General features: G+C 37.3%; 2 protein-coding genes across 9 annotated transcripts in view; one reads left to right on the top strand and one right to left on the bottom strand.

The window, feature by feature from the left end:
- The window catches only part of B3GAT2 (beta-1,3-glucuronyltransferase 2), a 69,969-nt gene extending 68,767 nt beyond the window's left edge, over positions 1 to 1,202 (top strand). Inside the window, exons 3-4 of the mRNA XM_033217597.1 lie at positions 162 to 310; positions 391 to 1,202. Coding sequence (XP_033073488.1) covers positions 162 to 310; positions 391 to 477 — 236 coding nt within the window. The 3' untranslated portion in view covers positions 478 to 1,202. The remainder of the gene's footprint in view (positions 1 to 161; positions 311 to 390) is intronic.
- The window catches only part of SMAP1 (small ArfGAP 1), a 201,727-nt gene continuing 177,537 nt past the window's right edge, over positions 126 to 24,315 (bottom strand). For 6 of the 8 annotated variants that reach the window (XM_033217590.1, XM_033217588.1, XM_033217589.1 and 3 more), the window contains 4 exons: positions 9,303 to 9,427; positions 5,034 to 5,205; positions 3,840 to 4,147; positions 126 to 1,898 (listed from right to left, as the gene is read on the bottom strand). In XM_033217590.1, coding sequence (XP_033073481.1) covers positions 1,764 to 1,898; positions 3,840 to 4,147; positions 5,034 to 5,205; positions 9,303 to 9,427 — 740 coding nt within the window. In that variant the 3' untranslated portion in view covers positions 126 to 1,763. The other 2 variants (XM_033217595.1, XM_033217594.1) reach the window with 2 other exon arrangements.

Here is a 24,315-nt window from a genome sequence, read left to right as displayed (position 1 = left end):
TTGAGACTGTTATACAGGTCATGTTCCTATTCAACTTTGTAAACCAAGACCTGACACACGGTAGGTATTTTAAAAACTCTTTGATGTGACCAAAATTACACAGAAAAAAGAGAAGTACACCAGTATTTTAAAGTTTTTGTTTTGTTTTTTACTTTTCACAGGATTTGCTGTAAGTCTTCAAGTCATTTTGTCCAATCCAAAAGCTGTATTTAAGCGTCGTGGATCCCAGCCAGGGATGCAAGAATCTGACTTTCTCAAACAGATAACAACAGTCGAAGAACTGGAACCGAAAGCAAATAACTGCACTAAGGTATTCATTTCACCTGTGCTGCCTGACCTCGAGTGTCAGCATGAAGAGTGTGCTACCCAAGCTATTTCCTTCCCCTTTAGGTTCTCGTGTGGCACACTCGGACAGAGAAGGTTAATCTAGCCAACGAGCCAAAGTACCGCCTGGACACAGTGAAAATTGAGGTATAAATTGAAGCAGCAACTGGTGCAGTTGGCCCAGCCAGTGGGTCCATATGGAAGAGGATGTTTGGAGTTTAGGCTGCAGAACATTCAGGTATTGTTTGTTTTACTTCAGTACAACAGCCTTTCTTGTCATCTGATGGACATCTGTTTAAATGGAGCTTGTCAGTTAACATAAGCTAATTGGATGGTACAAAATGTATGTTTTGTCTTCATTTGTTCTGCATGTTTTCCCTACAACTAAATTGGAAGATTTTTGTACAGTGCCGATACTGCAAGATACCACTCGGAGTATGTATTTTTTCTTTTTCTCCAGTTTGCCCTTATAATTGGCAGACCTGAACAGGTTTTTAAAACAGACAAGTATTTTGTCAGCTAAACATTCCTGATTCCTGACTTTGCAATACTAAGTAATTTTTGGAAGGTTACTGGCAGTATACATCATAGGAAATAAAAAACCCACAAATGAAAAGGTCTATGGATTCATCTGTTTAATATAGGGAAATAACATTTTGTCAATACTAGGCACCATAAAATGTAAACACAATTACTGTCATAAACCTGGATATACCTTCAAAGATTGAAAGTGGCTTTGTTTTAGTTACCCTGTTTGCATATAGTGCAGAAAAAGGTCTTCATGTTAGCACTATGTACATTGAGAAGAGATCCAAATTACAAGAGAGGCAGATAAAATTTGAATTATTTAAACATTCATTAACTAAGTTTTGGAGTAACATCCAGGTTTATCTTCCTTTCACTAACCACGTTCCCTGTTAAGCACATCATAACAACAGCACAGTGAAGTGAATGATGAAATAAAAGAATTTTGATACACTAGAAAACAGTGCTCAGTGAGACATTTACATTCTATTTATATGATTAAACATTTGATCATACAGTACCTTCCTACAGGATTACTGGCTAATTTTGGGGTGGGGCTTATACTGTTAGAGGTATTACTAACATGATAACTACTTCCCTTATATGCAAACATTAGAGCTATAATTTTATTGAGGAAAACTGATTTTGCAAGTTGAGCAGCTTCTCAAATAATGCAGTATATGAAATCATGGGAAATCTGAGCAAAGCTGCCCTTGACATAAAATGGTTTATCAACCTGCTTTTCACCACATCAAATGGAATCAGTACAGACCAACACGGTCAATCAGATCATTCTTAATATGAACAAATGGGTAAAAAGAAAAAAATTATGTATATGAATAAACAGGGGAACTAGATGCCTTTTAGCAAGGAATGTCAGGTGGTAGTTCTGGATGAAACTTGTATTGCAGTTTTCATTTCCACAGTTGTGTGCTGAGAGTCTGACCCGATGAGCTTCCAGACCATCCTGCTGTTGTGCTGGGGGGCTGGCCAAAACCTGCAGTAGGGGTTGCACTGCTGATACTCATGCCAGCCATTTGCTGATTCATCTGTGAAACACATGCAAGGCTTAGTTCGAGAGGCTTACTTCACCTTTAATTCTTGTTTCTTTAGCCACACACTTGGTCATTTTTTTCATTAATGTGAAAACTAGTCCAAGCACTGGAATAAAAGCAGAGTACCATACAAATATTTCTTAAAGCAAATAGCTACTTTTTTTCCTTCTTTATTTATCTGCTTTCTAGCTTCAGTTTCTTCTTCAGTTTCCCTAAAGATTAACAACTTAAAAAAAAAATACCAAAGCAATCTTGGGATTTGTATCTCGGTGTATAATGAGTCTGTTACTCTAACTTTCACCTACACTAGGATATTGTGCTTTAACTACTAAGGAGTAAGAAAATTTTAGAAAGTAAAATAGTCTAAAATTATCCTATAAACTTTGTATGATAGCTATTGTTCTCTATTAAAATCTTAAATGGCTCTATATACTTCCTAAAAGTGGTCATAAAGCATTTATTTCTCTTGCTGATCTAACAACATAAACATCTAAAATTTATTTTCATTGTATGCAATAAAGTATAAGATTATGTATATTTTTTTTCAAGACTGGAGTCAAATATATATATAAGCACCTTAACCTTGTGATTCTCTTATTTCCAAAATCGGTGGTAAGAGAAGGAAAGGCAAGATTTACCATAAAGTATAGAGTGGGTTTAAAACTTACACTCAAGTGTTAGACTGTGCTCTTAATTCAATACAATTGACTTATTTACAGTTTCAAAGACACTAACATAAACTACATCACTAATCTCAGGCATAAGTGTCTGAAGAAGCAGATCACGTCTTCGTACCCGCTAAAGGACATTTTAACCACCTTGTCGTTGGCCGGTAGATTGCACCGATGGAGTGCTGGAGAACAGCATCACCCTTCTGCATTATTTGGAAGTAAGAGCCAGTATTAACTCCTTCCTGGTTCATCTAGCACCTTAACCTGAGCTGGGTGTGCTTCAGCATGTTGACCATGTGACTGACCCTTAGCACACACAATTTTTTAGATTCCCAATGTGTAGAGACCAATGTCTCTTACCTATATTCTTGGAAATGGTGGTAGCAAAATTAAGTGGGATATATAGTGATTGAGCTAATGTTAGAAATTACTCTAGACTATTCCCTGAATGCTCTAAAGGTAAAACAGGTGACCAAACAGAAACCAAGATTGACAAAATGCTGGAGGAACATCAATGGGAAGTGTAAAAGGAAGAAGAGTGGGAACATGAACCTCTCTAAGAGCCTTTGTCTGTGCAGCTAGAGAGAGAGAAGTCAGAACACAGCACCTGAAATAGAAATGTTCTATCTTAGCTCTAACTTAGGTAGAAACAGGATTTTATAATATGAGGGGATGTCTGGTTCACACCTTATGGGAATTGAATCTTTTTGTACTCTTTTTAAACATAAAAGTCATTATAGGGTACATAAAAAGAAAATACAACTTTACAAAGGTTTTTGACAAAAAGAATTTTTATAGAGCCATGGGGCAGTAATCATATGACCTGAAAAACAGCCTCAGATCCCTCATAAAATAGTGCTTTGAGAATATGAGACTAGATTTTTTTTTTCTAATAAAAGACCCCAAAATTATTAGTGAAGTTGTCTAAGTGGACTGTAAAAACGTCCCACAAGCAAGCTGGTTAAAGCTTAGTGCTGGTTAATTTCTGGCCATCAGCAAACAGATTAGTGGTGTTCACCATTACAGTTACGTTACAATTTGAAATGAAAGACGTTTAACCTTTTTTTTTAACAGAATACTCTAAAATAGGGATAACACATCATTTGTCTGATACAACTTCATAATATTTATAGATACTTTTGACCCTATACATATTATCCCTATTGAATTCTTTCTGCCAGATCACTAGACTTAAAAACAAAAATTTAGAAAATAAATCTGGTTTCTTTGATTTGGGAGAAGCTAGAAAGTAAATGACCCCTACCTGTGAGAGGCTCCATGGGGGCTGCTGAGCTTGCGGCAGGCCAAACTTACTCTGGGGTGCACCCATTTGTCCCACCATTCCTCCTTGGGGGCCAACAACGTTTTGAGGAAGTGGCATCACACCAGTTTGTGCATTTCCCATAAACCCATTGGGCATGGGCATGCCCACCATCATGCTTGGACTCTGTCCCATCACATTTCCTATAAGGCCAGGAGCTGCAGGCACAGGCACACCCATCGATGGAAAGCCCTGAAACGCAGCTGGTGCTTGGGAGGTAAATGGTATATTTGTGGGTCCCATAAATACACCTGCACCACAAAAAGAAAATGAATGAAGACAGCGCTATCACGTGCAGTTGCACTCACCTCTATAATCACAGAAAAACTGCCTTTCTGAACAGCAAACATTTAATTCCAGTTTGGCTGCTCCGACTACTCAGACCAGCCCACACCTAAATCCTGAGAGCTGGTTATTTCTAGAATGCAGACAAATCAGTTATTAACCTGAATAATTTTACTTAAGAAATGTAAATCATATGCAACAGTCACACAAAATATCTTCCGCCGTGAAGACAAACTATGTAGCATGACATCATACACTTTTTTTTGCTGACTTGTACCACTGGTCTCCCAGTACCAAACAGGCAAGTGAGAGCTGACTATATCTCGCTTCAATAGATGTAGTGGGCTGCCAAATAATTTTAGCTCATATGTGAAATGCAGCTCATTATTTAAAGGAAATGGTCTGAAAGATTAAAGGTCTGTAAACAATAAGCCTTATGCTAATATTTTGTTATGATTACAAAAAAATTCAGTTTTTTTTAGTCCATGTGGTAACCTGCAGAGAAGACTGTTTACCTGCAGAGAAAATATACTGTATACAAAGTCGTAAACTTCATGCATATCAAGTTTCAATAATTCATCAAAGATAATCCGTGTTCTATAAGCTTGTGAAACAATATTTAGTGATCTATGAACAGCTTGTTAATTCCAAATAAAGTTCTGTGAATCCTGTACATGCTTCTTAATTTTTAATTCTAATGCTCGTTCATTTCAGTTTCATAGTTGTATAAACTGCAACAACAAAAGCACTCACTACATGGAACAATAAAGAAAATATATAATTGATCTTATTATAATTACAAAGGATATGCTTCTAGTAATGTCACTGAAAGCACATATCGAAATTCATTACCAGGAGTACTTTGCTGTTGAATGGTTCCTGTGCCATACAGAGATAAGATGGAGTCTTTGGAAAGTTGTTTCTTTGCCACTTCTTCTGATTTTGTAGTTTGCTCAGTGAATAAATCTAGATCCCCAGATGTTACTGTAGACAGGGTGGCAGCTGCTGGTGCAGAGGATGTCCCCTGAGACAAACACCAAACTAAGCTATCAAATTCTGCACAGTAAAGCACAGCTTATCCATTACTTAAAATCCAAATAAAGTTATAAAATTAGACAGGAATCAAACAATTGTAGAAGGTAAAATGGTGCCATTCAAAGCCCGTACAAAAACATCTACAGCCATGGCAGTACTTCTTAATTTGAATGTTAATGTAGGTAGACTGAAGCCTTTTCACAGTAAGTTGCATTTACTACCTAAGGTGATGTCAAGTTTTTGCTCATCAAATCCTGAACACAATGGGCTCAACAGTGGTTACAGATGAGGCAGCTGTCTGAGGACCACCACTCCACAGCAACTACTGCTCCAAGAAACTGGTATCCTTTGGAATAAACATTTCTATAACAGACCATAAGAGGATTTGCAATGGCTGCTTAAAAGGTTTTATCTTTTCAAAACCTGCATCATAAGATTTTTATACATCTAATCAGTTTTAACTACAACATTAGGCTACTTCTAATCTATCCAGAAATGAAGGTACAGCAAAACTTTGACCATCTATAGTCTCAACATATCCTGCACTTCCCTTTTGGACAAGGCGGCAAATAAACACAAATACAAATAAACATGTAGATATTTAATATAAAACAAACATTTTCATTTAATCTCATATCTTGCGAACAGTATTATGCAATCACAACAGCAAACCTTAATCATCTCTGTAATCATTAAATATTAAATCACATATTTGTTATATGGACTTGTTTTGAATATGAAGAGTTTCAAAGAATTCTATGAAGACTAGTAAAAACTGGCTGATTCTTCTCAAACTAGAGAATAAGGTGAGTAGCAAGTGGAAAATAAATTCAAACATTTAATGTCCTCCTAGAACACCATGCGATGAGGTACCATCCAAACACTGTACTTGTAAACTACACAGAACAGTATTTTGAATCTTATGACTAAGCAAGAATTTTAAGCGACAAAAAGCCAGTTAATTTTCCAAAAATTCAAATATGTAAGAAATTAGATATCATGGAATACTAAATATCACAATACCCTTGAATAAAATATATCTAAGCTACCAATGAAGCAGCAGCAGATCACAGAGCTACGAGCATGGGCTGGAGCCTGTCTGCCAGGACTAGAGCCTGCCCCCATGACTTTCTGTGGTACACTCAGACATGTCACTTAACTTCTTTCAGTCTCTCTCCTATAAACTGGGGATAAGCTTGATGATCACAAGAAGTGTTTTGCACAATGGTTGGATTAAGTACTTGGTGTTTACTGTTAATATTGTTTATAAAACAAAGCAACTACATCACTAAGTGATCTTTTTATCACACTGAGTATCTGTTGAACCAAAAAAATCTGCTCAAAACCCTGGGGTCTATTCCCTGTGGATGAGAGAGAACTCTAAGAAAACCCCAAATGTTGGGAAGCTATGATTCCACTCTCATAGTAGAGCAGCCTAATATTCATATACTGTAAACATCATAATATGAAACATCTACCTCCACAAGGACACAGTCTAAAAACAGCCAAACTGATCAGCAGGACTAGTAAGCCCTCAAACGTCCACTTACTTTTTGGTGCTCCATTCACCAGCACTACAACCCCAAGATAAAAGGAGAACAACTTCTGCCTCTCATTTTACACTTCAGGAAGTGCAGAGCATCTAACCAAAGGCTCTCTGGCCTTCTGGGACCCAAGGGCTTAATCAAGAAAAAACAGGACTCGGCCCTTGTGTATGTCTAGGTACTGTTGGTATATGTATATGTATATGAAAGAACAGGAAAGGGGTTTCTCCATGTCAACACTGAAGACTGGAACTGTTCCCCTCCGGCCCCCAGAACACATGTACACTCTTGTCAAGTATTTCTAACTAACCCCCTTTAAGAAAGACTACACCCCAGACAGGTAAGGCAGATGGTAAAATCAATCTACTTCATATTCATAAGTTAGAAAATCTTTTACTAGAATTTGTATATACTCAGAAAATAACACAAAGAGTGAAAGAATACAGGGTTCAGAAGAATTCAAAATCTTGGTGTCCAAAACTAGTTTGAGCTCAATTTCACATATTAAAAACCCACCAAAACGAGTAAATTACATAGTAGCAATATATGCATAAAATCTGTAGTTTCAGCACCATCCCCCATTTTCAAAGGCATTATTTTGAAAATATGTCTGGAATTTTTTTTTTTCCCAGATGAAGTCTCGCTCTTGTCCCCCAGGCTGGAGTGCAGTGGTGCAATCTTGGCTCACTGCAACCTCTGCCTCCCGGGTTCAAGCAACTCTCCTGCCTCAGCCTCCTGAGTAGCTGGGATTACAGGCATCTGCCACCACGCCCGGCTAATTTTTGTATTTTAAGTAGAGACGGGGTTTCAACATGTTGGCCAGGCTGGTCTCCAACTCCTGACCTCGGGTGATTCGCCCGCCTCAGCCTCCCAAAGTGGTGGCATTACAGGCGTGAATCAGTGCGCCCGGCCAAATATGTCTGAATTTTAATCTCTACATGAAGTTTAGATGAAAGATACTACTGTTCACCAAATATTTCACAGGGCTCAACATAACAATGTTCCAAAAGAAATATTAGATATAATTTTAAAAATTAACCCTATGTCCTACCAGGTACTGCTCAGAATGCCCAAAGTCTGAAGGCCAGCCACCACCCCTCCTAAAGCCAGAGGCTACACTCCTTGTCATGGCACTGCTTGTGCTTAAGAATTAAATGAAGTCTGCATTGTTCTACTTGCTGCTTTAATACAGAACAGAACACGTGAAGTATGCTGAAACCTCAGAGGTGGAGTCTAACTCTCTAAGCAGTTGCAAAGCAACTGTCAGACCCCAGTGACAGTGCTAAATAAGTCTAGCAGGTGTAACAGCCGTACTACAATGCTAGACTAAAAATAAATTACTTTTCACATTCTGATTGTCAAATATCCTAAATACTTCTTTCCAAAGACACAATATTAGACAATTTTGTCACATGTGACACCTATGTCTGTACAAATTGGTAAAGTAATTAATGTTAATTGAAACAACAGTAACAATACTGTCTCTTTCTTGGGTTATAGGAGGTGAAGAAGGGGCAAAGCCATAAAATAAGCTATTTTGCTGAAAATAAACACTACTGCTGCAGACAATTTCGATAAAGATCCATTTAAATTAATTATTCCTAAGAAATCTACTTGTTCCATTCTAATGGTAACTATATAATGACTATCACAAGTACAATATGTGCAACAGAAATGTGTTACTAGTCTTCTTATAAGACATTGACTTTTTCTTATTAAAACTGTCTACCGGAACAATTCAGATTTGACTCAGTTTTTCTATGGAAAAGGAAATATTTTATCTCAAAAATTATGCTGCACAAACTGGTTATTTGTAAAGTATAAAAACTTAAAATAGAATCTTAATGTTGTAAGCTTAAGAGTAATTTGTTTCCTGAAATTTCATATAGTTCACGTTACAGAAATTCCATGTACTGTTAAGAAGGCAATTCAAAATTTCTTCACCATTAACATTTAAAAAATTTCCCAATTATTATTACTGTTCTAGATTTTTAAAAATCACTTAAAAAAAAAGCAAGGTAGATTTTAAGGCTAAGTTAAAACATAATTTACCTTCATTTTAAAAAGACAATGAGTACTGAATTTGCTAGAACTTCTGCAGTTAATATTTACAAACACTCACAGTTTTAAAAGCTCTGAAGTTAAGTGACCTTGTTGATCTCAGGGAAGTTGATGTAGTCAGGGTTTTTCCACTTGTTCATTCTAAATACTGTTGTTTCCCTAAAGCTAGGGTTAGAACTTTAAAGATAGTGAATATTTTAGGTTTGTGGGTTATACAGTCTCTGTTGTTAATATTTAACTCTGCTTTTGTAGCAGGAAAGCAGCCACACACAGTATGTAAATCAGTGGGAGCGGCTGTGTGCCAAGAGAACTTTATTTGCAAAAAGAAGCTGCTGGCTTAGTTTGCAAACCCCTGGCCTAAAGAACAGGGGACTTTTAAATCAGTTACTGCTCAGAAACAATTCTTCCAAAATTGAAATTTTGAAACTTTTCAAAAAGGAAATAAGCAACGACCATATAAAACCATATTCTTATCACATACCTGAGCTGGGGGCATGACAGTTGCAGGCAACGGATTAGAAATCATCGGTCCGAAGATGTCCAGATCGTCATTCAGGGGTGGCACCGTTGTGTTCCCATTGGTCACTGGTGCCACAGCAGGGCCATCTGAAAAGAATATAGATTCTTGTCTTAAAGTAGAGTATCTTAAATTACTTGAAACATGGCATTATTTTAAAAATTGATATATGGTTAAAAAAAAAAACAGTTCAAAAGTTGGTAAAACATTTGTTCTCCTTCTACCCACCCCAGTATCCCCTTTCCCAAAGAAACCATTTCCAGTTTTGTTGATTCCCCCAGAAATATTCTTTATCCATTGGTTTCTAGGTATATATCCAAACCTCCTTTTTAACCAATGGTATCATACTGTTCACATTATTTTGTACCCTAATTTTTTAAATAAGATCATAGGTTTTTATGGTGCTTCCTATATGCCAGGCACTGTTCTGGGTACTTTACATGTATCAACTCATTTAATCCTCATAACCTTATGAGGTAAAAACTACTTTTGAGGTAAGGGGCTAAGGTGAAATTTGATACCACACTCTTATAAATAATCCCTCTCCATAAATGTATGTGTGAGGGTGTGTTTGGAGATAATATAATTTTTACCTACCATGGAAATAAGCTTTGATGATTTATACCATGGAAGTAAGTTTTTTACCTACCATGGAAATAACATTGATGAAATGTTATGTTTTGAAGTCACAACATGGAAGAAAACTAGATAGAAAAAAGGAAACATACATACAATACTTAAACTGATTCTACAGGAAGTATCCATAGAACTCCAAAATAAATCCTTTCTTTATTCCAGCACAGCCACTTTTAGTGATGGCTGTACCAAGCCACTGCACTGTACAGGGAAAGGGACTCTGACAGAGCTTCCTACTTTAAAATTCAAATTAAAAAAGTTTTTAAAACTGTAATTTCAAAAATTCAAAACCAGCTTATTTTATATCCCCTTTTTATGTTGGTGAACATTTATAAGGGCTGAGGGCCGGAGCTGAAGTGGAGTGCTGTGGGTCGAGTTTGCATGCACAGCACTCCGGGACTGGAACATCTCACAGGGTTGAGTTTTCTGTAACCACAACCAAGTAACAGTTCAGAGCATCACAACTCCAGCCTCTTGAGAGTTATAGCCTAATAAATCTTCTATCTTAACAATTTATAGTCTCATTTGATCTCTCTTTGATAGACCATACTCTCATCAAAGGGAAATCCATGATCTTTAAAAATCCTTTCAACAATGAATGGGATATCTTGCACAAAGTAGATACTCAAATATTAACAAATTCAGTGGAGGATCTACCATCTCATTCATATTTCTACCACAATCTACAGAAACTTAGAGAGTTCTTGTCTTTTTCCAAGTATAACTACAGAAATTGGTATCTTTTATTTCCCCGTTTAAGCTTCAGTGAATTACAAAGAATTATTAATACATAATCAAAATAAAGTATTTTTTACTATTTATTTTATAAAAGAGTGTGTAAAGTCCAAATTAGGTTAATTTGGAAGTTATTCAACTGCAAATTTTTCAAGTCATTTTCAGTGATATCACATTATCACAACCATTAAAAGAAATGTATTGATATGTATTTACATGTTATATCTATATCAAGTACTATGGACAATTAAAAGGTGAAGCAATAAAACAATGTATGTAGATTATTATAATTTGTAATATATAGAATTTTAAACTGAGACAACTATTAAAGAATTAAGACTCATACATGAAAATAATTTTTTTCATTTCTAACCCTTTCAAATGGCAATATTCATTTTAAAGTTAGACCTTCTTAAAGAGACAATTTGTTTTCTAGTTCATTCCATACCCCATTTACATGATGTATAGTACATTATATAAATATCAGCCAGAAATAAAGTGATATTTTTAAAGGGACAAGGCATTCTAGGTTTAAAAACACAACTAAGGAATACCATTTTTGTTTGTATCTACACTTCAGTAAAGAAAGTCCAATAATAATGACATATAAGCCAGTGGTGCTTTAACTTGTGAGCTACAGAGTTGGAGATGGGCAAACATCATCATCAACTAGACATGTTTCATTGTATCACATGAATCGAGGAAGCACTTTATTAGTTGCAAATATAACTATTATATATAAAATGTATATATATATTTATATATGTAAAAATTTTATGTTTATAAAATTTAAACTCAAATAGAAGCATGTGTCCTCTGAAACAATGTAAACTACAACCAAAATAAAAGGAAAAAAAATGGTGACAAGCTGAATATAAGCAACTATTTCCAGTTTTTCCGTTACACTTTTTTTACTTTATTAAGTAGTAGTAAACAAAATCAGACAAATTTATGGCAAAAAAAATTTAACATCAGAAAATCCCATTGATTTTTTGGCGAACTGAGAAAATACCATCAATTGCTTTTTACCACAGCACATGTTCACAGAACACCAGTGTGCCCAGGATGCACTTAGAATCACAAAGTTCATCTACTACAAGCCAATGCTATGTATTATTACTTTTATAAACTATACAGCTTTCAGAAATTTTAAGTCTGTTCTACTTAGTACCTTAGACTCCACTCAGAATATTTACTTACACTTTCAAATCTAAACCACATTTGATATCTAGCAATGTATTTTCTAACCCGCAAAACAACACACAGCATATTATTTGGTTTCTGAAGTCTTATTTTACCTTTCACCCCCTTTAGTATCACATATGTGACTAATAACTTGTCCAGCATCACAGAGCAGGAGCAAAGTCTTAGATTGTAATCTTATTCAATGTTTACTGTAAAAGCAACACATTTTTGTAAGAGATTCAAACCATGCAAAAATGAAGAAACTAAAAGTACCCACCATAGATGGTGGTGACAGTTGTGCAATGTGAATGTACTTAATGCCACTGATTATATATTGTAAAATATTTAAAATGATAAATTGTATGTGTTGTGTTACCACAATTTTAAAAACAATGTACATAAGATCATACAAAAATAGTCTTCTTTATATAAATTATGTATGTGTAGGTAGGGGGTTTGCATTCTGTGATACTGCATGTGCCTATTAATAATTTATTCAATGTGTGACTCAAGAGAATTTAGGTAGTTTCCAGATTTTTACCATTAAAAACAAAATGGTGGACATCCACATTCCTCTATATAAAGTCTACACAGCTCATGTCCCTTCACTGCAATGTAACTTGAATTCTGTTTTTACCACTGTACTATGAACAAATCCATATTCTCTTTCCATGTGTTTTATTACTGTTATTACTATATTAAAACTAGCCTCTTGAAATTTCTGGCATTTCACACAAACAACAAAGTTGTGATCTCTCTGTAACCAGTCACCATGGTTATTAGAGCCGTCATGAAGTCAATTCACAAGGTAAGTCTGAGGGACTTGGAATCCTTTTCAGAATGAAATAGAAGAAGCACCTGCTTAGGGACAGCAATCTTTGTGGCAAGGCTGACACTGTTTTCAATTGGTTAAGGAAGACTTTCTCATACCCCCCAAAAACCTGAGGTAAGGAACTTTCTGCCAGGCCTCACCAAGATTTTTCTCTACACAGCATCCTTGTGATGAGCGTAGGTGATTGCTCTCTGCTCTCACCATCTGCAACATACCTGCCCCTCTTTTGTCTCTACTCCATCTTCTCCCCATGTGATGGGTTACCCACCTTAATGGTGGGTTCTGGATTTCACAGCCATCAGTTTTTCTAGTTACTATCAAAGCTATGCATTCACAGAATTGTTGAAAAAACAAATTCTTAACCGAAATGAAAACTTCTCAGCCTTGCAAAATTGGTAAATACAAGTTCCCAATGAGTTTTCAATGGTTGCCAATTTTACTTACAACATTTGGCTTGCTTAACACATTATTTAAAAGGGATTGCTTCAATTCATTTTGAAGGTCATTGCGTTTTAAATTTTCAGTGTTCAAAAAGGACAATTAAAGACTCATTATCACTACCATCATTATAAATATCACATTCATCCTGGATGTTTTTAAAGAATGTTTACATGTTATCATTTTTGTCCCCATGCAAGATGAGAAGGGCATCTCCTTCCATTATCTCCAGTTATACCAACTAGGACACAGAGCAATGAAAAGACTTCCTCAATGTCATTCACCCAATCAAGCAGAAAAATTTGTACTAGAACAGAGTCTTCTCACACCTAGGCTAGTGCTCTTTTCTTTAAACCACATTTCATCAAAAGCCATGTAATTTCAACTCCACCTAATTATAAATAAATCACTTTAAAGTTCTGAAAATTTTTTAAAAACTTTAAAATAGTTTATAATTATTTGTACTAAGTTTAAGAAGCAGTTAAACAGCCCAAAAATCAATCAGTGCCATACTCAACATTTGCCTCATCCGGTCCCCACTTCACTGTCCTGTACTGACACCAGTATCTTTTCAATTTATAGGGAGGGATTCAGGTGGATATGGTCTTCAGTGAGCAAACTGGGCTCCCGGAAGCAACTGTGGGATATAATCAGGCCTTTGTCAACTAAGAGTATTCACAAATTATTGGGAGTTAAATGCATCCTTTTGATCATGGGCCCACTAATAACATGGTCTTTGCTGATTAATAAAAGCTCAGAGGCCACAACATCAAGAAAATACCAAGATGTTGACAACAGTTTTTCAGATAATTAACTGTAACATTTAGAAAGTATAAGGCTTATTCAAATTAAAGTGTAAATCACCATAATGTAAGAAAAACATTTAAATCAGCATGGGTTATACCTTGTTGATGCATGCACACAAATATACAGTCACACACACACACACACACACACACACACACACGGAAACTTCCTCTTTCAGGGGAGAGAGTACATCAGACCACGCAGTGCCTTCTATGAGATGAGGGGATGTCTGTGAAAACTTATCAGAATTCACCGTAGACATGCACCTTGCTCAGCTACAGAATGATGGTGGGAGCAGCAGGAGGCAGCAGTCCCCCTTTAATTAGTATGCAGAAACAGTAGCTGGTGGACAATAAAAATAATGGGAGATCCAGAGTACAAGAAAAGCCTAGGGCAAATGGAGGAAATTCAGCTGGGAACAATATCATAAAGAATGATAATGAAGCACAAAGGACCCCTTGAAAAGGCAATGAGCAAACAGAAGAAATTAGGACAATGCAGTAAAATGAAGATGGGATTTCAATCTTAAAAGCAAGACATCAAACCTACAGTTAAGTAGCTTGTAGGTAAGTATTTTCTTTCTTCATTACCTTAAGATGTAAGGCTAGTGTCTTATTTGGGAACTGAACAGGTAGATGAATGTTTTCAACTGCCCACATAAGAGAAACTGACAGGAAAAGGTTAAAATGTTTTCAGCTGCAGAAAAAAATTGTTAAAATCAGTGCTACAACTTCCAAGAACAGAAGGCATGCCCAGCATGCAGGCATTCACTGGCCCACTTCACATCATGACACTGAGAGATGTTAGAAAGAGGTAACATTTCAAATATGACAAAGTCATAAGGGCCAGTCTCTTGTCACCTAAAAAGCCTCAATATGGTAAGTGAGCCAGCTGATTCTATTAACTGTAACTATACCAGAATTCATCTGACACCAATAATCCAAATGAAGATAAGGTAAATAAAGTATTTTTAACAGTGTCTTCCCCTTGGCACATTCCAAGTGCCTTTAAATGACAATTTATAAACAAAAAGGAAATAAGAATACACCACTTCATATTTTAATACATGTTTAAACACTAATATTTATTTAAGTACTATGTGCCAGATACTCTGATCAATAAAGTTTCTCAGTTTAATCCTTACCTCACCTGGAGGGAATCTGCACAGTAACCCTAGGACTTCAACATGGGTCTCGATGGTGCACCCGGAAAACTCAACTGCTCTAATCAGTTTGAGAAATGTTTCCCAGTATTCTCAGGCAGAAACAGGTGCCCATTCCCTACCCAGAGTTACAAACTGACCTACCTCCCTAAAATAGTGCCCTGAGGGCAGGGGCTAGATTCACTACCCAGCCCAGGCACAGTACTTGGCCAAGCTCATTTCTGAGGCACAGGATGACTCCTGAGTCCACAACACCCACACCACCTCAACTGCAGGCCATACCACCCACAGCTGGTCAGTCAGGCCTACCAACTTTGCCTCCAAATGTTCCACTAATCCAGGGGCTGCAAAGTAGAAGCCTTCCCAAGCATCTTATCCTTTTCACTTTTAGTTTTTATGGCATCTGAATGTTCTTAGGCTGAACAGGCATGCCCCAGCACTCCAGAAGCCTCTTTACTCCCCACTGGCACCACTTTCATAGCCCAGAGCCCATGAACAGTCCCACCTGCTTCGTCACCAGGAAGAGTGCAGCTGCCTCCTTAATTTAATACCTGGCGCAAAGCAAATAATAAATGATTAATGCTTTCCGAACACAGGTTATGGGAGGATTTCTTGGTGACAGCAGAGCCATGGTGGAAAACAATTAGTAGTTCAGGTGATCCTACTTTTGTGGGAGAAAAGTGAAATAATGACACTATTTTTGAAAATTACCAGCAATTTCCTGGCTACAAATCCTTTTCAGTCCTCATCCTACGTACCACCAGCACATTTAGCCCTAGCTGATCCTTCCTCCTGGAAAATCGCCTCTTAAGAATTTAGAGCCACATTCTCCTTGAAGACTCCCCAGCCATTGCTACCAACATCCTGGACTGGCTCCTCTTCCTCTGTTTTCATAGACACAGCTTCCATGCAACTATCTGCCTGTGAGATTACAACTGCTTCTTAACTAGAATCCCTATACCAGGGCTTCCCCTTTCCAGGTTAACAAGTACAGTGAGGCTGGAATTCTTTCTCTCAATCATAAATGTGTCTCCAACGCCTCTCTGTCCAAAACTCTGTGCATCACTGTTGTCACAGCACCTCACAGGACTATTCTACCTGCTACCTCACTGGCCGGAGCCATATCTTACCCTCCTGCTAATCTGTTCCAACTGTCCTAACATAGCACTTGTGTGCCCTATGATAAGATACAGATGGGCTTTAAATCATAAGATCCTCTACAAAGGTATGGCTCTAAAAGCTGCATTTATCTGGGTATCTGCTTATCTTTTCCAACTGTTATTCACTCTAAAGGTGACCTCCATAAAACATTAGATTATACTTGAAATAAGTTTGCATAGCACAAAATAAACTTATTTTCTTCTCCTCTAGCAGCAGCAAGAAAAATCAACCTCTGAATTAAGGAAAATATAATTTAAATTGGAATTTTAGCATTAATCCAGATTTCAAACTGAATTCTCACAACCTGTTCTCTTAGATAATCCCATCTTTTCCCTCAATGATAATTCTGTCTTCCAGTTTCCAGTTTCTGGATGGCAACCCCATCCCCCTCTGGCACTACTATAAACACACAGAGCTGCATCTTCTGGTGTTTACCAGTGTTCCATGAACTCTGCTGGTGCTCAATAAATATTAATTGAATTCATCCTTTACTTGAATGTCAGAGGCATTAGCTGGTCATAATCTATTTGCACAAATAAGAAAAAATGTCAAAAAGCAACATGAGATTTTATGTATTATTAATCTAGTTTAAGGAAGATAAGAATGTGATAAGTAAATGGCTGTTTTTCATTACCATTTTTGACTGAGCATGAACCTTATACATTTAGTACACCCTTGCTACAACAAAAAGTCCCAAATCTAATTCTTCTTCCATAACTAGTCAGGCGTCATCATAAGCAGTGATGAATTTGAAGTGGAAACAGCACTGTTTAAAGAAGGCTGCTTCCATGATATTCAGTGATTCTCTCTTTAATGGCAAAACTCCTTAAAGCTTTCTAAATTTTCACGTTGATCAAAGAACGCTTTTTATTTTCTACTCAAGAAACCATCTAAAGTTTTATCCTTAATTTTTATTATTACTTGGAATTCCTTTATATTAAAACACAGGACTTGATTTGTAAAATCAACTCACGTCTGTCTTATTTTAGTAAATTCAAGTCATAAATGTCCATTTGAAGCATACTAAAATTTTTAAGCTTTATGTTGTTTTCAATTTTTTTAAGTGTGCCTGAGAGCTAAGTGGAGCTATTTATTTTTATTTTTCAGTTAATTTTCATACAGTTAAATAGTATTTAGGCTAATTTGCTAAAATGACTAACATGGTCTTAAAAGATAATCCTAATCCTCTTGCTGTATTTGGCCCTACCTTTTCAAGCCACTACCAAACTGCCAGTCTATTGTACCAGCAGGGAAATCTACTACACATTTCTACAAACCAGCCAACTTTTGAGCAGGGGATTCCCTTATGCACAGGCACTATGATGCTGTGTAAGGGTAAGAGCCCCACAGTGCTACTGTCTTTCAGAAGACACCACACACACATGCACACATGTGCGCACACACACGCATACTGATTTAGAGCTATCTGAAATAGTTGAGAAGTGGTATCAGGAGGAAGCTTTGTAGAACTGATTGCTTAAAAAATAAATATATATCAAATCACTGCACCATTTTATGGCCTCAAAAAACAAATATATAAATATGAAACCAAATTGTATACACCAAATTTCTTTCTAAATGTTTAAAATACTGATAAACTAGATTCCTGAGGCCACCCAATTTCCTCAGTTCTTTTAGTCAGCTGGAAATCCATCAGAGGCCACAGACTATGCTTTGTAATCACTGTTTCCCTCTATCTCCCTCTTTCTCTCTAATGGTAGTGGCTATTCAAGGAATAACCCAGCAGGAGTCCTACTCCGTGTTACTCAGCATAATTTTTGAGTCCCTTCTCCACACATTCCTTCAAAGGCCTGTACTACATCTTGGTGATCCCCCATGACCTGATGTTCAGGTTATAGTCTCAGTACAGGACTGTGTGCAAGTTACTGTGCTAGGTGCTTCACATAAAGCACACCATTTATTCTGGCCCTCAGCTACAGAAGAGTTCCTATTTCCATTTCCCAGACCAAGCTGCTAGAGGGCAGACAAAACACAGGTACTACCTCTAAACCAAGGATCATGCCCCCAGGACTTAATACTGCCGTCTATTGATTTGATGAATGGGTCCAATGTCTATTTTGTGTAGCATAATCTCACCTGTTAGAGTTTTATTTTCTATCACAGCTCAACACAGTGTTAAGAATATGAGCCCTGAAGTCAGACTACTGAGTCTAAATCCCAGTTCTGTAATCTACCATCGGTGTGCCCTTGTGCAATTCACTTAACCTCTCTGTGCCTCAGTTTTCTCATCTATAAAAGGGAAATAATAATAGTTCACCAATCTCAGAGCTGTTGCAAAAATTCAATAAATAAATATCTGTCAGCACTCAAAACAGCCCCTGGCATACAGTTAGCAGTATCTGATTATTAACATAATAAGATAATTTAATACTTGGGTTAGATGCCTTGCTTTGGTTCATCTTAAGAGCTGAAATTAGACTTTGGCATTAAACAGATCTAGGTTTGAATCCTAATTCTATTGTATAGCAGCAATGCCTTGGAAATTAATTTTTGTTAGCTTATTAGTTGTTAGTTTTATTATTATTAGTTTAATTAAAAAAAAAAAAAAAAAGGAAAAAGTGTGTGTGGGTGTGTACCCTAAAGAGCTGCCGTCAGGATGAAATGCAACTGTGCCAGATACCACAGACTACCAAAGCCCCATCTGGGCGCTTCTTGCTGGCAAAGCCTACTCCACTCTACAGGATGAATACTATTTTCCTAGCCTCTCTTGCAACTAGAGTGAGGTAATACAATCCAATTCTGACCAAGCGTACCCTGGGAATCCTGCTGGGGAATTTTCTGGCAAGTTTTTCCTACTGAGAAAAGAAACTGGTGAGGAAAAGCCATCCTTTAGGCGTGGTCCTATGAGGATAGGATGCTGCACCATCCATGTGTTGGCCATAAGGAGATAAGCCTCCAGAGTCAAGCCAGTACTGTGATGAGGGTGGCAGAATGAGGAGAAGCAAAGAGGAACCTGGCTCCCTGCACTCACCGTTCCACCACTGCACAGCCCCAAACCACCATGTCTCCAGATTTCTCTTCGAATGAGATAATTAGATGTCCTTCTGTTTATGCCATTTTCAGGCTTCCTGTTACTTGTAGTTTGAAGTTGCCTCATTCAGAGGTCAATTTTACTCCTCTTTGTCCTATCCCCCAGCACATTCTCTGGAGGTTCTGTGCTGTTTCCAAGAAGCTGTCCCTTCTTGCTCTCTTCTAAAGTCTGTGATATCATCAACTCCCCCAACGGCACCTCTTTCTGGTGCCAGGTGCCAGTTCACCAACTGCCCTGGTACTGACTCAGGACCACTTGCAAGTATCTGCCCACTGCTAGTTACCTTACACCAATATATTTATGTAACTGCATTTTCTTTCCTATGCAGGTATGATTACATAAGAATAAACCAATCCCTAAGACCTCCTTTTTGAAAGGATAATAATAGTTCATAACAATAGTTCACTGAGTATACTTTTCTAAGCAGAGGCAATCAAGTTGTTATCAGGTTTTAAACTATATCTGAAAAACATAAGAGACTATGAAATTTTCTTGGGCACTTCTGCTGTAGTCCTCCCCACCTTCAATCCTCCTCCAAAAAAAGGGGGATGTGCACACAACTACACAAACGTCCTTCGGATCTGGTCAAATAGGTAGCTCTAGGACACCAGCAGCTTTCCAGGTCCACTGGGAACTATGGATCACCAGGACCACTGCTACTAAATCTGACATTCTTTTACTCAGTTCATTCCCAAATTTGCTTTATAGCACATAAGCGGCTTTGAGAAATGGCTAGAAATTTTTCTGTAGGAATTTTCTGCTTGAAAGGTAAGTAGAGTACTTTCTGTATTCATCTCTCTCATATAAAACTGTGTATATGTTGCTAATAATAAAATGGGTTATATACTGATGGCTTAATTTCACTAGCATTGTCTTGACCACTGTCATATGTTAAAGCTTTTATTTCCTGAACACAAGCATGAATGGGGAAACTAAAATTTACAAACTTTTCTCATCAACTTGCCCAAAACAGAAACTCAAGCGTACACCCCTGAGCTAGATTTTCATTACCAAGATCATGATTCGATTCTTTGTGAGATGCTTTCTGGGGCACTGAGAGGATGAGGTCACCCCAGACATCCTTGGCAGTGCACCCCTGACACATACAATTCTGTTCCTGGTAGGGCTGTGGATAACGCCTCCCAACAAGGAACCAGGCTGCTCTGCAGTGTGCATGTGGTACACAATGGCCACAAAACAGAACCCCTGCAGGAACCATTAATGGGAGGTTGAACTGAAACCTCTAGGGTCACATTCAAGGCCAGTTATGAGTAATTCTTCTAAAGCCTTATGCCCAAAGCATGCGCTCACCCTTGAAGACTTTATTCTTAGAGGCAGTCTTAGGCCCCCACACTCCAAAAATAAGCCCCACTGAATAGAAGCATTAGTCTGGGGGTAACCAATTGGTAAGCAGTCTAACCAATTGGTCTAACCAATTGGTAAGTCTAACCAATTGGTAAGCAGTCTGTCAATTTTTATCATCTTTAAAACTAATAAACAACAAAGAATAGACACTAGCCTAACAGTATAATTCACAGTCCTAAACTAGCTTCCCAAGTAAGGGGACCCGAAGAGCACTCTTCTCACAAACCCTAGAAGCTGATTTTAATTCTATTTTAACATAGGACATGCATACTCAAGTCAGGATATGTCTGTATTTGATTCAAATCTGGTACATTCAGAGATTATTCAATCTGGCACTTAGTCAAGAGGGGCCCAAGGCCCTCGGTAATTTCTAAGACTGGAGGCAGCTCAAGTATCTCACCCTGTTTGTGGTATTAGAGAGTAAAGTACTATAATAAATAGTAGTCCTACAGCTTTCAAACACGAATTAATATCTAAATATGAGGCAGCTCTTGTAGGTACCATCGGGAACATAAAGCAGGGGTGAGCAAACCCTAGCGCAGGCCTGTTTTTAAAGTTGATCAGAACATAAGCATGCTCATTCATTTACAGATTCGTTTATGGCTACTTGAACACTACAATGGGAGTTGACTAGTGGCAACAGAGATCATAAGGCCTGCAAAGCCAAAAATAATGTCTATTTGGCCCTTCTTGGAAAAAAATTGGACAAACTCTGCTAAAAAATATATATAATATAAAGCATTTTATGTTTGAACTTTGAATGGGTAGTAGATCAGGAAAGGTGAGCTTAAGAAAGGTTTTACCTGAGTTACTGAGTTACAAAAAATAAAGTAGGTTCATTAAAGTCCCACTTAAAGGAAAGATCAAATCTCTTAAAACTAGTCTTAAGTATTACGCTATTATGAAACTGTTAAGAGTGATAAAGAAGGCATGAGTCCCAAGGATCCATAGCTGTGTAACTGAACTATCGCCATGCAGGTTTTCTCTATATTTTCTGGAAACGTTTTAAGTTAATGTCTCTTCTAGTCTCACTCATACGAAGATATGCCGTCATCTTTGCATTACCATAAATCATACTTCAAGGCACCTACCCCCACAATTCGTGCTGTGTTTCAATTTACAGGGGAAAACCAGGATCCCATTAGAGGACAGCAGCATGCTTCAGAGCAGATAAATAGCCTGAGGCCCGAGGTGGACACCAATCATCAATCCACATTTAGAATCACTGTTTTGAGCTGAAAGAGACATTTGATTTCTCTGTAGTCTCCTGGACTTTCATGAATTCTTCAAATTTTATGCTGTAACACAGCTTTTTTTTTTTTAAAGTCTGAAAATATTTTTAAAAATAGTTTAGGAAATTGATAACCAGCAGATATGAAGAGCTGTATGTGCTCTGGGTAAGACACTTCCTCTTCCCTGCTGCTACAACTCCCTCACAGCAAGACAGCCCTCTTTCTAACCCCATCTCCCACCCCTCCCACCTTTGGAACTCTTTCACCAAATGATCTAAAACCCACTATCAGTCATTGCAAAATCCCCCATATATTCTTAATCTTTTTTCACAAACAGTCCCTAACTTCTCCTGCTAAATGAACTTTGGTTCTCCCCTAAAGACACTGTTTCCTGAAGCTGTCCCACTGTCCAAAAGAGCGACGTCCCAGCAGACCTACAAACCCATGACTGACAGAAATAAATGTTAGTTGATGTAAGCCACTGAAATTTTAGAGTTGTTTTCCATGTAACATGCACAGCAAGAGTTGACTGTTTTAGAAACTGATACAAGAGGGGTGCTGCCACAGCCAAATCCTAAAATCTGTGGCATTGACTTTGAGACAAGGTGGCAGAAGATAAGGAAACATATGCAATAGTGAAATGTCTGGTAAACAGTGCCCCGCAATAATCAGGAAGGTAGAAAATGTATCAAATGAAGTTATAGTAGAGCTGCCCTAGCTGACCCACAGAAAGAGAGAAACAGACGTTTAATGTTGTAAGCTGTTGAAACCTAGGCTTATTTACTATGCAGTATCATTCCAACAATAATGGAGTATCTCAAAGGCCACTCATACTGTTTGTCGACTAGAACCCATCCACTCCGGGCTATTCAAGGACACTGCTAGAGCAATTTGTCCTTGTCCTGAAAGTATCAGATTTCCCTCTCTACAAGTTCATTTGTAACACTAAACATCTTGTAATGTCATCCTTAAAAAAACCCTTTCCTGCCCACCTTGCCCTACTATAATCTAGTCTCAGCACAACCACCACAATAATTCTTTAAATACTACAGTCAGATTATTTCTTTTCAGCAAATTCCTCCAATGTGTTTCCAGGTCACTCACAGTTAAAACCAAAGTCCTGTTATAGTCAGCTTGCGCCCTCCCTACCCCTTCCTTCCTTGTCTCCTCTGTTACTATTCTCCCCCAAGATCATTCCACTTTAGCCACACTGTCATCGTCGCTGGTCCTTGCACACTTCAAGTAGGCTCCTACTGAAGAGCCTTTGCATCTGTTGTGTTCTTCTCAGAATGCTCTTGCTTACAGATCCAGATATCCAGACCTTCTTCATGCCTTTGCTCCAATAAGACATCTGTGAATGCCTCCTTGTCCATCCTATTTAAAATTACAACCATCCATTTTTGTTTTCTTTCATCTATAGTACTTACCACCTATAACCTACGATATATTTTATTTAATTGTTTATTCACTGTCTCTCCAGATGGAATGAAAGCCCCAGAAGGTAGAAGTTGTAGTCTGTCCTCTTTCAGATCTATCTCCTTAGTGTCTACAATGGTACCTTGACACACAGTAGACAGTGCTATTTGTTGAATGGAATGAGTGTGTAAGATAAGAATCAGGCCTAGATTATATTTTGTATTTCTAAGTTATAAACTAATAAACCAGGCAATGCAGACTGGAAAAGGAATGCTGCAGTGAAGACAAAGATATACTACAGTTTTACTAAGATATTTTTTTACTTTAGTAATAATTTTTTTTCTTTTTCTCTCATTTACAGTAAAGGAAATAAAACAAGAAATTATGAGGACTACAATTCAACATAATTGTATTTACAGCCCCTGGACTGAAGCCTTATTTTCAAAATTACAGTTATTTTTTATATTTCTAATACACAACTTTTTACCATTATAGAATAATTGTACCTCCAGTATATTTGTATGATGTACCAGCTTCCTAAGAAATGAATAAAACATTCAGCTATAATTCTTAAAACAGACAACAATTTACTTCAATAACAACTAGGATCAATTTTTTGAAAAGCAGTATATGAAGTTCAACTGTTCCAACTAACTGCCTTTTACTCTTTTCCTTCTCAATCTTTCTCCAAACTGAACAAAGAGAAAGATTTAAATTATTCCTGTGCCAAGGCTCAGATATTACTAAAAGTAACCTTTTATCAAGCCAATTCTTTTAGAAGAAAAAAATGTAAAAAAAAAAAAAGAGAGAGAGAGAGAAGCTAACAATATTTGTAGATAAGCACAATATAAACACATGAAGGCCTGCTTACTTACCACACAGACAACATATACCTTTCAGCCATGAGAACAAACAGTACATTAAAATGAGCACTTCTCATTATCATTGAATAAGTT

This window comes from Trachypithecus francoisi, unplaced genomic scaffold, assembly GCF_009764315.1.
Source record: "Trachypithecus francoisi isolate TF-2019V2 unplaced genomic scaffold, Tfra_2.0 Lachesis_group10, whole genome shotgun sequence".
NCBI lineage: Eukaryota > Metazoa > Chordata > Mammalia > Primates > Cercopithecidae > Trachypithecus > Trachypithecus francoisi.
Note: the sequence above shows the minus strand (reverse complement) of the source record. Positions and strands in the feature narration are given on the sequence as shown.